Below are 14,922 nucleotides of genomic sequence, written 5' to 3' on the forward strand. Positions count from 1 at the left end.
TTGCCTTCTATTGAAATACTTGAAAGTTTGGTTAAGTTTGTCTTGATACAGTGGAATGGTAACTATTTTACAAACAGATTGCGATTAGCTCTACCTTCGGTTTTTGTGCACAGCCTCTCTAAATATCAGATTTTTACAAGGAAATGTGTATTATTTATTCCTGGCTGTTTACTGTTTATTTCATTACCTTCCTGTCAGGTATGGGCGCGTGGAGAGTGTTAAGGTTCTGCGGAAGCGCGGATCAGAGGGCGGCGTGGCCGCCTTTGTGGATTTTGTGGACATCAAAAGTGCTCAAAAGGCTCACAATGCCGTCAACAAGATGGGAGACAGGGACCTCCGAACTGACTACAATGAGCCCGGATCAGTGCCTAGTGCCGTCCGAGGCCTCGAAGATGGCACCCCCTCAAGCAGTCGGGAGGTTTCGGGATTCTCTAGGGGGACAGTGGGTCCAGTATTTGGGCCCCCCGTGTCCCTCCACACCAGAGAGGGACGTTATGAACGGAGAATAGATGGGTAAGTGGACATGGTCTCCCCTTTAAGTCGTGGGGAATCCAGGTATCAGATGAGTGTTATCCCACGACATAATGATCATTGTTGGGTTATTAGAGAGGAGGGAATGGAGGCCGGAAGGAGTTTAAAGACAGGTAATTTAGGGAACATTCTGCTTTACACCCTAATCAGCTTTCCTCGCCCATGGGATCTAAGTGAAATAATGCGTAGCTACTATTTGGTAAGGTTAATCTCATTGAAGGTATCGCTTCCAAATTGGATATGACGCCGAAACGGAATATCCTGGTGAGTTTTGGATTTATTGCATTTTGCGGGAATCTATCCTGGGCCTGCCTGGCTTTTTTGGATATTTATATTTTTTTTCTCGTAATGCTGGATCTATACGTATTTTTTTTTCATCTGGAAATACTTGAAGCTGGAAGTAAATGATCATCATTGAAGGATACAGTTCTTTCAGAAGTCCGATCAGATAATTTTAAGACGAGGATCGTACATCTCAGCGTGTAGATTTTTATTTTTAATTTTTAAATGTTTTTCTCCTGATGCCTGGACTACTTTTACAGCTCCTCAAACCTGGATACGCACATAATGGATTTTCAGGATTTATTCTCGTGGATATTAATTTTCCTATCGCAAAGCATAACAAATAGTTCATGTCACATAGGTTATGTTAAATGTTAAAAAAAAAAAATGAGGCCTTTTTTTCCCCCCCAAATTATTTGTCCTGAAGTTGGAAGGTATGGAGCATATACTCAGAAGAATTTGCAAGACAACTGAGCAACCACTCTACGTCTCTTGAAAGTTGTGGAGATATCTTCTTAATGTGGGTGGCCATGAAGACCTCTGAAGACTCCCTGTGGATGTACTCTCTATACTCCAGATGGATGTACTGATGTGGGCCATGTTGCGGATAGCTGTGCCTTCCATTCCTATGGATTAATCTACGTAAATTTGGATTTTGCTGTCAGGCGATGAGATGAAGAAGAGAAAAATCGAAGACATGAACATATCACAGAGGATGGAGCTCTGGTTTTGTTTGGTTAATTTAGATCATCTGAAGATTATCGTTTCCAATAGATGGAAGACCGAAAATCCCGACACCGGATAGGATTAATCAAATTCTGGAATTTATGCTGGTCAAACGAGCAGGAACCATTAAAGTATACCGATGATGATAGGTACCAAGCTTACATGCTATTAAACTGCATTGGCATCATACTAAGAGGAATTAATATTTTCCCATATGAAATTGAAAGATAACTTTTGGAATGTAACGCTTTCTCATACTGAAGACAAAGACGAATCAAGTTGGATAATATCATCCGTCTGCCTGGGAACTTGCTGAACATGCGACCTGGAATGGGTGCCAAAATATCCAGTTTTAACTCCCCTTTTAACTTTTTTTTTTTATACTTGTATACTAAAATCCTATATTTTTACCCGTTGAAAAAAATCATTAAGAATTCCATTTCTTTGGTTTTGTTTTCCCCTTTTTCCATCCAATGAAGATATTACGTATCCTTATTGTGGATTATACACCATCGACTCGCTGGCCTGGTGTTCTACTCGTTATTCGAAGATTACATGCCGTACGATTCCATGGAACTGTTTTGGCCGTAATAGATTTTTTTTTCCCTTTTTTTTTTTTCTTTTTTCTTTTTTTTTTTTTTGTCATTTTTGGTTTTCCATTCGGGCTCTCAAATCTGACTACCTAGATTGTATTTGGATTAGGTTCAGTAACTTCTTTCCAAAAGGTTGGTATTGTTCTGTCCTCTGCATCTTTCATTTTCTAACCTTAACTTGCACCTTGACTCATTTTCCTAGATTCTGCTTTGCTTTGAGTATAAAAGCTGTTTCGATTGGGCGTGGAATAGTTTTATTCCTCGGCCAACGTGTTTCGCTTGGTTTTCGCCCTTCTATGTTTTAAGTCAGTCAAATTCCCTTAATAACCCGATGCTATTACTTTTACATCTAGGGTGAGATTGCAATTCACTGTATCATAATGTTGAATACATCTTTTCTCATCAGCAAGCTGTAGAAAATTGAAAAGATGTCTCGCATGGTCTGCCTTCTTTTTAACCACAGGGCTCTTTAATTGTCTTGTCCAGAGTTAAAGTCCTCTGGTATTTTAATTTGTTATATTGATGGCAAAAGCAATTAAGTTGTGCAATATCAATATGGTTGGCAGCCGATGTTAAGTTTAACGACAATTATGTATTCTAGCAACTTAATGGCTCTCTAAGCATGAAATTCTATTTTATCCTAGTCTCCTATCTATATATTTACATATTATGTAAAAACAGGAGGGCCAGTCATTGTTCAAAAAGTTGGTTTCTTTGACATGCAGCCTTATCTATGCCATTCATTTTTTTTTTCATAGGATTAATCACGTCAACATGACAACTTCTTTCTTTAATCGATTACTTTGGTCCTCTTATCTATATGTTGATTTGTTTTCTTAGTTTTGTACTAACATTTAAATATCGATGACCTTACAATTCTGCAAAAGCTACTACATTTTAAGTTTTAGCTATCTTGCAGTTTCATTCTGGTGACAAGTTACTATAATGATCCGAGATGCTATTTATTAATTGTGCTAGAACTGAAAGGCAAAGGGGAAGCTTATAAGAAAAGCTACAACATAATATTTACATTTGTGATTTAAGAGTGTTTAACTGTCAGATTGTACACTTAGTAAAAGTGAAACTACACGCAAGGGTTAACCCATTTTATAGAAAAGGTCAACTGTAGATTAATGGTCATTAAGACAAAATGACAGGATCTGCATGTCAATCTTGGTTTTGCCCTCTACACCATTAATATGCTATTGTATTTGACCTATGTATTTTTATCATTTTTTAATTTGGCCTGCTTTCAGCTGTGTCTTGGCCTTCATTAGGTGATGTTGACACTCAACACAGTACAGCTTTTTTTCCCTTTTGCCTATAACAAAATAGAGGAATGGCTGTTCTGTTTGAAATCCAAATAATGTGCCCTTTCCCCTGTTTCTTTTTTGTGTTCGCATTCCACAGTAGTTCAGAAACCCGGGAACGTGCATATGATCACAGCCCGTACGGACACCATGAACGCAGTGGCACCTTTGACAGACAGCGTCATTACAACCCCGAGTATTACCGTGACCGCTCTATGTTTGCTGCTGCTGGTCCTGGGAGCAGCGCTATCAGTGGAAGCTTCGAGGCATCAGATCCGCATTTTGAGTCTAGGATTCGAGACTCCTTCAGTCTCACCAGCTCTGCACGGCGGGACCTCTACAGAGACGACAGGGGGCGACGTGTTGATAGGACTTACCATCACCGTCGTAGCAGGTCATCTCATTCCTCACAGTCGAGACACCCTTCCCCACAACGGACCACAGGACAAACACCGAAAGCTCCTCATTCCCCCAAACGAGCTCCTCTGTCTCCTGGCAGAGGCCCGCGCTCTCGATCCCGAAGTAGATCGTCCAGCTCTGATTCAGTCAGCAGCACAAGCAGTACTGGCAGTGGCAGGTTGGATATGCTTTTTCGTTTCCTTGATTTCATTATCAGAAGTTGATAATACCAGCATGTTGTCCACAGCTTTGACTGATCCTCTTATTTTTGGTTTTTCCGTTTATCTATTTTGCAGCAGTGATTCAAACACAAGCTCCAGTGATGGATCTCGTGCCCGTTCTGTTCAGTCGTCAGCAACTCATGCACCTCCACAGCCTTCGATGGTACTAGATTCAGAGGAACCACGCAGAAGTTTTGGAATTAAGGTGCAAAACCTTCCAGTGCGCTCCACAGGTGGGTTGTTACAACACTCTCCTTTAAACAGGTTTAACTCACAACTCTGTCAATATTTGTATTCAGTCATGACAAATTGACGATAAATATGTCCTTTTGTTCTTTAGACACAAGTTTAAAAGATGGACTTTTCCATGAGTTCAAGAAACATGGGAAAGTGACATCGGTGCAGATCCATGGGGCCTCTGAGGATCGTTATGGATTAGTGTTTTTCCGACAGCAGGAAGATCAAGAGAAAGCCCTTACCGTATCAAAAGGAAAACTGTTCTTTGGCATGCTCATTGAGGTCACTGCCTGGAATGGCCCAGGTATGTGATGGTTGGAATTAATTTATATCATGACTGAGATATTTTATTAATATTTTTTGATGGAATTGGCTGAATTATTCATTCGTTCTTGTTGGGAAACAAGATCAAGTTTATCATCAATCTCTTCCTCCCCTCAGAAACTGAGAGTGAGAATGAGTTTAGGCCTTTGGACGGCAGGATAGATGAGTTCCACCCGAAGGCCACAAGAACGCTGTTCATAGGCAATCTTGAGAAGACAACTAGTTATCAACAACTCCTGGACATATTTCAACGCTTTGGCGAAATTGTGGTATGTTGCTCAAGTTTATTGTACTATACAAATAAATTAGCATTTTACAGTGGCGTAGTCTGATATGCTTCTCTTTTCTCCAACAGGATATTGATATCAAAAAAGTAAATGGAGTTCCTCAGTATGCTTTTGTTCAATATTCTGATATTGCCAGTGTTTGCAAAGCCATTAAGAAGATGGATGGGGAGTATCTTGGGAGCAACAGACTCAAGGTAATGGTTTTGTCGTCACCGGTGGTACATGACTAAATCTACATTTAAAAAAAAACAAACAAAAAGAAAAAAAACCCGAACATTTAAAAAAATATATATATATGTATTCCCTTTAGCTTGGTTTTGGGAAGAGTATGCCCACAACATGTGTTTGGCTCGACGGTTTGGCTTCAAACATTACAGAGCAATACCTGACACGACATTTCTGTCGCTATGGACATGTAGTTAAGGTATTTTCTCTTTTCATTTCACTGTTTGTTATTTCTGAAATGTAAAGTGCCAAACATGCATTGATTCTATTTTGTCTTCTTAGGTTGTGTTTGATAGACTCAAAGGGATGGCCCTTGTCTTGTATAACAACACAGATTTTGCTCAAGCTGCTGTCAGAGAGACCAAAGGATGGAAGATCGGTGGCAATAAAATAAAGGTGAAAATACTTTCTTATATATTGAGAAAGTGTGTGTACAAAGTACACTAAGACAATCCAGTGAAACGCTTGGATGTATAATTAAACCATATGTAATAATTTTATAGGTGGATTTTGCTAGTCAAGAAAGCCAGGTGGCGTTCTATCGGTCTATGCAGTCTTCAGGACAAGACATCAGAGACTTCTATGAAATTCCACCTGAGCGAAGGTAAAATTAAGTTACCTCCATTAATTCATAACTGATTAGATTATCTTATTTCAAAATGACTTGTTTCTTCTTTGCCCCCATTCATTACATCCCCTGGATTTATTTTTATTTTTTTCCAGAGAGGAGCGCAGACCTCCTTACCATGAATTTACTGCAGAAAGAGCTTATTATGAGACTGTGCGAACACCTGGCCTTTATCCGGAAGATGCTCGCAGGGAATACCCTGCTCGCAGCAGGGAACGTTTTCCTGAACTGGAACATTACCAGGGGGAACACTTTGACCCACGGTACCACGAAGACCCCAGAGAGTACAGGGATTACAGAGACCCCTTTGAGCAGGACATTCGCAAATACACATACATTCAGAGGGAGCGAGAAAGGGAGCGAGAGCGCTTTGAGGCTGAACGTGGAAGGTGGAGTCCTTCCCATCCACGAAGACCTATTACTCCCGCTGTTTCCCCTTCACCCTCTGAGCGCGGCCCCAGAGACTCAGAGCGTCGTGTTTACAGCCAGTCATCTGAGCGTAGCGGCAGTGTCAGCTCCCTCTCACCACCACACTTTGACAAATCTGACAAGACGCCACTGGAACAAGGCACAAAGAGCGACAAGACTGATAAGAACACTCAAGCTGATCGCGTGGTTGGCGCTGAGAAAAGCAAGCGAGCAAGACGAAAAGACAAGGCAGACAAAGACAAAGGGGACAGAACTAAATCGAGGAAAGTAAAGGCACAGTCTCCCTCCAACCCACTGCCTGAAACAGACCTTGAAAGTGGTGTTGATGGTGGGTCTGGAAGGGGGAAAGTGTCAGAGCCAGATGAAAAACCGAAATATAAGGCAGACAGTGACCAGCTCAGTTCAAACCAGTCATCAACCGGCTATCATGACACTCAAAAAAATGAAAAGACCGAAATCAGCAAGGGTGATAATTCCGACGCGGAAGGAAAAAATCGTGGTAAAAAACACCTCAAGTCTGATATCGGGAATGATGCGAAAGATTCATCAGTGGACTCTGATCGCCTTGCTGCAAGAAAGAGACGTTTTGCTGATGCCAGTGGGAAGGCCATTAGACAGAAAAGAACAAGACTTGAAGAGGATGATGGAAACCAACTACCTGACCCTGCAGCTAGCTCTGCTTATTTGAAAGATACAGACATTGATAAACAAAAAGATTTACAGCGCAGAGATTCAAGGGTCAAAAATGAAAAAAGTGCGTTTCCTGTTATTCAGAAGGATGGACGAGAGGAGCTCAGGGCACAGAGGGAGCTGTCGGAGGGATCTGTGGATTTGTCAGAGCCTAAGAGACACCCAGGCCATAATTCAGCCAGGAGGTTTTCAAATGAGGGCACTACGGACCAAGGTAGCACCAGAGATCAAGAACATGGCGTTTTAAAATACGGTACTCAGACTGTAGACATTGAAAAAAGTGTTAAAGACAGGGAGGATCATGTGGATATTGACCTCTCTCAGAGTTACCGCAAACAAATGGAGCAAAATAGAAAGCTCCATCAGCAGCAACAGCAACAAGAGTCTGACAAATCTGAAAAACCAGAAAGTCCCCAAGGAAGTGAAACTGAGGACTTGGAACACAGGAGTCTTGTCCATGAAGTGGGTAAGCCTCCCGAAGATGTCACTGACAATTTCCCATCTCACAAACAAAAGAAACTCGACCAGTTTGACACTGATTCTGGTTCTAAGAAGGAGCGTGTCTACCGGAGCTTTAGACAAAAAACTGAAGATCCTGATTGGAACAACACTGCATCTCCAGGACATCAGCACTTTCCCCACCATGCAGATGAGGACTTTGTAAATCGTCCTCATCAGAAAGAATTGACCAGAAGTGACACCGATCTAGAGTTATCGGTTAAACGAACACATACTACACAGATGGGCAAGTCAAATACTCAATTACTTGGTGGTGAAGAAGAACAACAAAAGCGATGGGAGAGCAGAGTCAAGCAGGACTTATTACCTGATCTAAACTTCTCTAGAAGTCTGAGTAAAGGCATTCACAATCGCAAGCGCCTGGAGTTTGGAGTTTGGCATGACTTGGAACCTGGGGAAGTGCGATCAGACTCTGAAGAGGATAGAGAAAACAAAGCCCACTCTCCTATGCCATCAACATCTATGCCATTTCCTGAAAGGCCAAGGGGGGACAGGATTACCGAACCCAAACTAGCTAATCTTGAAAGAAATAAGTTCTACTCCTTTGCACTTGACCAGACAATAACTCCAGATACAAAAGCTCTTTTAGAACGTGCAAAGTCCCTTTCATCCTCCAGAGAGGACAACTGGTCATTTTTGGACTATGATTCTCATTTTGCAAGTTTTCGAAACCGAAAGGATACAGAGAAGGTAGAATCAACGCCAAGACCAACACCCTCCTGGTATATGAAAAAGAAAAAGATTCGAAGTGGTTCTGAAGACAAACTAGACGACAGAAAGGAGGAGCCTAAACCTGAGGAACAGGAACGCAGGGAACTTTTTGCCTCTCGTTTCCTTCATAGCTCAATCTTTGAGCAGGACTCAAGAAGACTTCAACACCTTGAACGCAAGCATGAGGAACCTGAGCATGGGCAGAATCCACAAACTGTTCAGCTGGGAACAACCGATGGCCAACTTGACTCTGAGCCGGTTGTCCTATTCCATAGTCGTTTTTTGGAGCTTAAGCGACTGCAACAACAGAAGGGAAAAGACCAAACAGTACAGGAAGTAAAGGAGGAGGATTCAATCCCGAAAGAAGAGAACAAAGTTGAAAGCACACCCGATTCACAGCAACAACCATTGCAGTCACATGAGATTTCAGAGCCTGCTGTGGAGCCAGAAATTAAACCCATAAGTCCTGCCGAAGAAATCTGTTCTGAACCCGGACTAGTGCCTAGCCTTGTTTCCCAGTCTGTGCCCAAGCAAATGTCTCCAGTAGAGGAGAAATGTGCTGTGTTGAGTCAATTCTCAGAGCCCTTGCCTCCTGAATCCCTGATGAAAGAAGTAAAAGAAAAGCAACATTCTGGTCCCACACACCAGCCACCACTTGAGACGCCAAAAAGTTCAGATGTAGAATCTCAGACAGCTGCAGAGTCCAGTTTTTCAGTGCGTAGAGTCAAACCATCTCAAGAGAAACCTGATATTATGGAAGATGTAAAGACTCCAAGTACAGAACAACCATGCAACAGTGACGGTCAAGAGGACGTTGTTAGTAGTTCTGAACCAGAGATGGATCTTGAAGCACCACAAACTGAATTGCCTGAAGCTCAAAGTCCTAAAATCTCAATCCTTGTAGAGGAAATGGAAGTGATAAATAAAGAGACTTCCACTTATAAAGCAACAGAGGCAGATACAGACAACAAATTTCAAGGCAAAGTGCTGTTGTCTGATGATGCAAATGAGGAACCAACCTCTCCACCTCAGAAAGAACAAAGAGCAAAAGACATGAAGAACAAAAGGTATAAACAATCCCCTGTTCACGTTGCCCCAGTTACAGTCATATCTGCTTCAAGTTCTGAAAAACAAGCAACACGAAAAAGTGAACGTATCGACAAAGAGAAGCTGAAACGTGGCTCCTCACCAAGAGGCGAATCATCGAAAGTCAATTCAGATTCTAAATCCACAGCGAAATCCCCCGTTCATGGAACAGACATTGATAACATTGCAGAGCAGAGCATACCTGTAGGCAGGACAAGACGAAGAAACGTAAAATCTGTGTATGCCACCCCCGTTGAAGATGAGGCCCCAATGCGGGGTGGAAAGGAAATTACAGAGTCGCCACGCTCGGCACGGAAGCGTGCTGTAGATAAAGATGCAGCCCCACAGCAGAATTTGGAACAGGAGTCACCGGTACAAATACCGATACCAAGACCAAGAGGCCGCCCTCTAAAGAATCGCAGACATGGCGAAGAGGGCTCAGCTGCGAAGGGGGAGAAATTAAAAATGGACACAAAAGACATTGACTCAAATGAGCCGGAAAATAGTGAAAAAGGTCAGAAATTGTCAAAGGGTAAAGGTTCTGGGCCGAGTAGGAAGGGTGATAAAGCTGTGCTGCCTGAAGAGGACTATCAGGAAATGGAATGTGTTGAAGAAGATACCATAGCTTTGGAGGATTCAAGTTTACAAAAAGATCCCTCTAAAGTCATTCCCAAAAAAGAGGAAGGGAACCAACATGCGGCTGATAAATTTCAAAGACAGGCTGGTAAAGACCACAATGTCCTAACAGACAAGACTGATGAAGAAAAAACGAGCGGGAAGGAGGCAGGGTCTCCGGTCTCTGAAGAGAAGCCCTCCTTTGAAAAAGACAAAGTTACTAAAGTTAAAACTAAGGTGGCAAGGACTTCTAAGTCTCCAGTCCTTAAAAACCTAAAAATAAGACTTAATGTCACAGAGGTGAAAGATTTACTCCAGTTGGGAGATGATGAGAATAGTAATCAAGAAGATTTGTCCAAAAAGGTCAGACATGGTGATCTAATGAATCAAACATTGGAGCAGAATAGTTGTAACAAAATGGCTTCTAGTAAAGATCATAAAGGAGATGCTGCTTCGGAAGCGCAGTCACTAGATGCACCGAGCAATTATCTTCCTCAAGAGCTGGAATTGGTGCAGGCTGTAGAAAATATTGCTAAACTTACAGACCCGACAATGTCAACAAAGCCACTTACTCCGCCTGCCGCCCCAACAGACATTAAATGTGACGCGGAGGAACCAAAAACATCAAATCCTGCAAGTGAGACAGAACTTATAGCCGCTATTGATTCTATAACTGCAGAGGATGTTGCTGCACCTTTACCTCAAGCAGCCCCAGTCATAAGTGCCGATGTAGATTCAGAAACAGAGATGCAGGTCTTCATTCCACCAGAAAAGGAAGATGAAGTCGAAATGGATGCCTCTTCTTTACCAGGAGAGTCCTTCTTTCCAACTACACCCAGAAAATGCACCAAGGGTAGACCCAAAACACCTAAACGATCAAAGACCCAAAAGCCAGTCAAGAAGGACCCTAAGGAAAGACAATCCTTGCCGGAAGAATCCACGGTTTCATCCGACATCACGCCGTCTAACATAAAGACTCTTCCTGAAACGTCGTGCCCGCCATTGGCTGCAGCCGTCATTATTGCCACTGCCTGGAAGACAGAGCCTGAAGCTTTGATTGCTAAGCCTTCAGTTGATATCAAATCAGAATCGTCTTCTGAAGAGCAGCTTCAACATATCAAACCAGTTTACCCCCAATCTAAGAGTCCTGTCTGCCCAAAACCTCAGCCCCTGCCACCTGAATGCATCTCCCCATCCCTCTCTCCTTCTCCTAGCCGTCCAAATGTGAGGGCGGTTCAGTCAGGTAGGACTCCTGTCTCACCCCCAGACTGGGGAAACCAACCTAAAGATACAGGAGTCTCTTCACCCGCGCTGCCTGGAGCATCATTGGAAAACCAGCCATTACAACAGCCAGATTTGGAAAATATGGATACTGATCAGGGCAATAGTGATCTGCGTCAGATACTTATGAAACCCAAAAATGTTTCCCTACTAGCCAATACAACTGTATCTAGTAATCTACCCCAACCCCGAGATCAAGCATCTGAAATTCATGTCCCATCAAGTGTTGTGCCAAATAAGTCACCACTCGCCGATAATAGAATGCCAACTCCAGCTCAACCAGTTGTACGACCTCCACCTTCGCTGCCCTCTCCCGAGACAAAGTCTGTGATCTCTGTTATTGCATCCACTGCTACCTCCGTTATTAGTCGTGTTTGCAATCCGCCTGATCCTGAAGAGAAGATGAGCATAACGTCTGGCAATCCATGTGTGGAAATGGCTGTTTCAAAGCAGACTTATCGGCCCAACATAGACGATGGTGGCCCATATCATGGGCCGTCGGTTGGTGAGGAGGGTGGAAGTGCAGGGCGCTTCCTCGTTGAGAACTCTAATCTAAGTACTGGATCTAGCTCGGGCCTAAGAGTGAATACATCTGAAGGTGTGGTTGTATTGAGCCACTCCGGGCAGAAAATTGAGGGGCCGCAGCGAATAAGTGCAAAGATCAGCCAGATCCCACAAGCAACGGCAGTCGACATGGAATCTCAGCAGTTGGTTTCTATGCCCCAGATAAAGCAGGAGTTGTACACACATTCACAGTTGGGGGCTCAAAAGGGGCCTACATCATTGACGGATCATGGCCATCCTGGAAAGCCACAGTCGGCTTCCTCTGTAAAACAAGAAAGCATAGGTTTGGAAAAGATGGAGTCAGTTTATCAGCCTGGGCCCCAGGGGGTAGTAAAGCGTCTGCCACAAGGAGTTGGTAACCAGCAAGTGATGGGCTATCATCATCCAGAATATATCTTAATGAAACATCAAAAGAAAGTGGAAGGTGCTGATCCTCACAGTGCAGATGGTGCCAAACCAGCTTGGACCTCTGCTATAAGTCCTGCAATCAGTCCCCACTTACCTTCTCCTCCTGGCAACCATGTAGGCTTTGTTACAGGGCCTTCTAGTGACAGAACTTCCCATCTTAGTGGAGTGAAACAGGAACCACGTTCGCCCCGCAAGTCAGGCCACCCATTTACTAAAGTTTCATCACCGATCGGCTCCTCGTCACCCAAAGGGATCCCGGTTATGTTGCCTTCTGGCCATCCTGCTATGCAACAGTATGTGCATCACCCAGAGCAGTCTGTCATCATGCCTCCTCACAGTGCGCACAGTGGTTTAGGGAGGATGTCTCCCCACCGTGTCACTCAAGCCATTCCAATGGGACATCTTGTTCAAGGGGATGTTCGGGTCAATACGCCCCCTCTGTCTGTGGTGACCTTTGGAATGCACAGTGAGCCTCTTGCGTCCGCTTGGTCCGGTTCCTTGCAGCAACGGCCCACCTCACCTCAGGGCGTCAGCAGAGACATGGTCCTGAAGGTGAACCCCAGCTCCGTTCGGAGTCACGAAGGGGAACAGGATGACGCCAGACGCTTCCACCAGGCTCCCGGCCGACAATCTGTCACGCAGCTTAAAGCAGAGACGCTGCAGTCGGATCCTCGTGGTTCGTTACGCGGTGGCCTCCAGTTGGGTACGTACATGACGCAACGGGATATGAGCGTTCTCTTACACCAACAGGGAGAACGCACAGATCAACATGCTGGACACATTCAAGACCCCCTCCCCCCATCCTCCACCTCTTCGAGCATCCCCATGTCCTTGTCGCCAAGAGCTCAGGTGTTGACTAAAGGTGTATCGGACAAGGATGGAACCAAACAATTGGAGACTAAAAGGCCACACTCCCCTCTTGCCAAGGAAGGACTAATGGGAATTCGGCCGTCCGGCTCGGCAATAGCATCCCCCCAGAGAGTTCAGCTCATGCCACCGGGATCGAGTGGTTCCTTCACAGAGTATTCAGCAATCTACCCGACCCCACGAGGGATCCATTCTCAAATGACAGAGACGTCTCCTGTTCTAAACCAGTCTCCAGGGACCGTCACACCTGCAGTGGTAAGGTTATACAATGTCATTTTATGCCCTTGTATTTATTATTTTCAGGAGTATTTTTTTGGGGCAATTGTATCAACGATTTTCTTGGATCCTCAGGGTTCAGACCTTCAAACAAAAACTGACGGCAAGATGACTCAGCCTGTGCAGCTGCTTACGGTATGGCAGGATGCATACGTGTATATAGTACTGGTAATTGCTTTAAATGTTAGCTGACACGTCAAATGTTCTTTCTATGTTTCAACAGAAATACCCAATTGTGTGGCAAGGTCTCCTGGCACTCAAGAACGACACTGCTGCCGTGCAGTTGCATTTTGTCTGTGGAAACAAAGCGTTGGCTCATCGATCGCTGCCACTGCAGGAGGGGGGAGCTTTGCTTCGAATCGTCCAGAGAATGAGACTCGAGGCCTCACAGCTGGAAAGCGTGGCCAGAAGAATGACCGTACGTCGCCCTGCGAGCCACGTATCAAACATCAACGTCCGGCAGCTAGAATTTTTTTCAAAGTCTTAATATATTTCTGGCTCCTTCAGGGGGACACCGACTTCTGTCTCCTGCTCGCCTTGCCGTGTGGACGAGACCAAGAGGACGTATTCAGCCAGACCCAGGCCCTGAAGGCTGCGTTCATCAACTACCTGCAGGCCAAGCTGGCGGCCGGCATCATCAACATCCCCAACCCAGGTTCCAACCAGGTCAGTGTCCGCCACGCCACGCCTACCGTGCGCGTGCGTCCCCTTGTTAGTGGGCGCGTGCATTGCAAGTGGAGCTGCCACTTATTACATATTTTTGTTAATTTTGCATTTTGTGTCTTCCTCCGCCCGTCCAGCCCGCCTACGTGTTGCAGATTTTCCCACCGTGTGAATTCTCAGAAAGCCACTTGTCCCAGCTCGCTCCCGACCTCCTCAAACGAATCTCCAGCATCTCGCCCCACCTCATGATTGTTATCACCTCCGTGTGACCTCCGCGGCCGGGAACTGCCTCCTCTGTTCATATCCACAGCGAGCCTCAGGAAAAGAAGGGAATATTCACATTTTTTTCATCCTGGACACAATGGGAATGTGTAGGAAATGGCCCATCAAATCCCTTTTCTTTTTCCATATATATTTTTCACTCCTGTCTGGTATTTTTGTCCTCCTCAAAAGAACTCAGGGATGGACCAAACCAGAACATTGTCCAGTCTTATTTGACCAGTTCTCTGCTGTATTTGTATTTATTGGGAGGTATTTTTTTTATTTTATTTTTTATGTCTGGAGATGATCTGAAGAAGAAAAAAAAAATCCAGAAAGTTTGAACAAGAAGAATGCGTGACTAACTGGGTGGCCTTTTTTCCCCTCTCTGTCTTTTAATGATTGTCAGATTCAGTTCTTTGCAAGAAAGGATCATAGTTGCTGTTGCACCGTGGAAAAGAAGACATTTCAACGTGTATTTTTTAAGTACGGTCATTATGTACACACTTCCTTGTCCAGCCTCCCCTTTAAAGGAGGAAGAACCAACTGCTTGATCTGAGACCGTGTAGAGAGGGCCATGTCTGTTAAACAGCTCCTTTATTTTCACCAGATCTGCTATTTCATTTTCACACTACTGAAGCAGATCAAGTCCTCACACCGGCCTCTGCATTGAACAAGCTACAGTTTGATTTGGGAGTTTTGACATACTGGACTTTGTAAATATTTTAAATATTTAAGCTTTCAAAATGGAACATTGACAGCCTGATCCCAGAGACTTTAATCCATGGAAAT

At 44.1% G+C, this 14,922-nt stretch overlaps 1 protein-coding gene across 1 annotated transcript in view; it reads left to right on the forward strand.

Annotated features, from left to right (window-relative positions):
• Window positions 1-14,800, forward strand: part of LOC307230320 (msx2-interacting protein) — a 16,151-nt gene extending 1,351 nt beyond the window's left edge. Inside the window, exons 2-15 of the mRNA XM_080000624.1 lie at window positions 199-513; window positions 3,543-4,019; window positions 4,138-4,295; window positions 4,403-4,603; window positions 4,741-4,892; window positions 4,979-5,104; window positions 5,221-5,334; window positions 5,418-5,531; window positions 5,639-5,739; window positions 5,859-13,188; window positions 13,285-13,344; window positions 13,433-13,627; window positions 13,717-13,875; window positions 14,010-14,800. Coding sequence (XP_079856750.1) covers window positions 199-513; window positions 3,543-4,019; window positions 4,138-4,295; window positions 4,403-4,603; window positions 4,741-4,892; window positions 4,979-5,104; window positions 5,221-5,334; window positions 5,418-5,531; window positions 5,639-5,739; window positions 5,859-13,188; window positions 13,285-13,344; window positions 13,433-13,627; window positions 13,717-13,875; window positions 14,010-14,141 — 9,634 coding nt within the window. The 3' untranslated portion in view covers window positions 14,142-14,800. The remainder of the gene's footprint in view (window positions 1-198; window positions 514-3,542; window positions 4,020-4,137; window positions 4,296-4,402; window positions 4,604-4,740; window positions 4,893-4,978; window positions 5,105-5,220; window positions 5,335-5,417; window positions 5,532-5,638; window positions 5,740-5,858; window positions 13,189-13,284; window positions 13,345-13,432; window positions 13,628-13,716; window positions 13,876-14,009) is intronic.
• The last annotated feature ends 122 nt before the right edge of the window (window positions 14,801-14,922 follow it).

The sequence above is a fragment of the Zeus faber genome (genome assembly GCF_960531495.2).
Source record: "Zeus faber genome assembly, chromosome: 5".
Taxonomy (NCBI): Eukaryota; Metazoa; Chordata; class Actinopteri; order Zeiformes; family Zeidae; genus Zeus; species Zeus faber.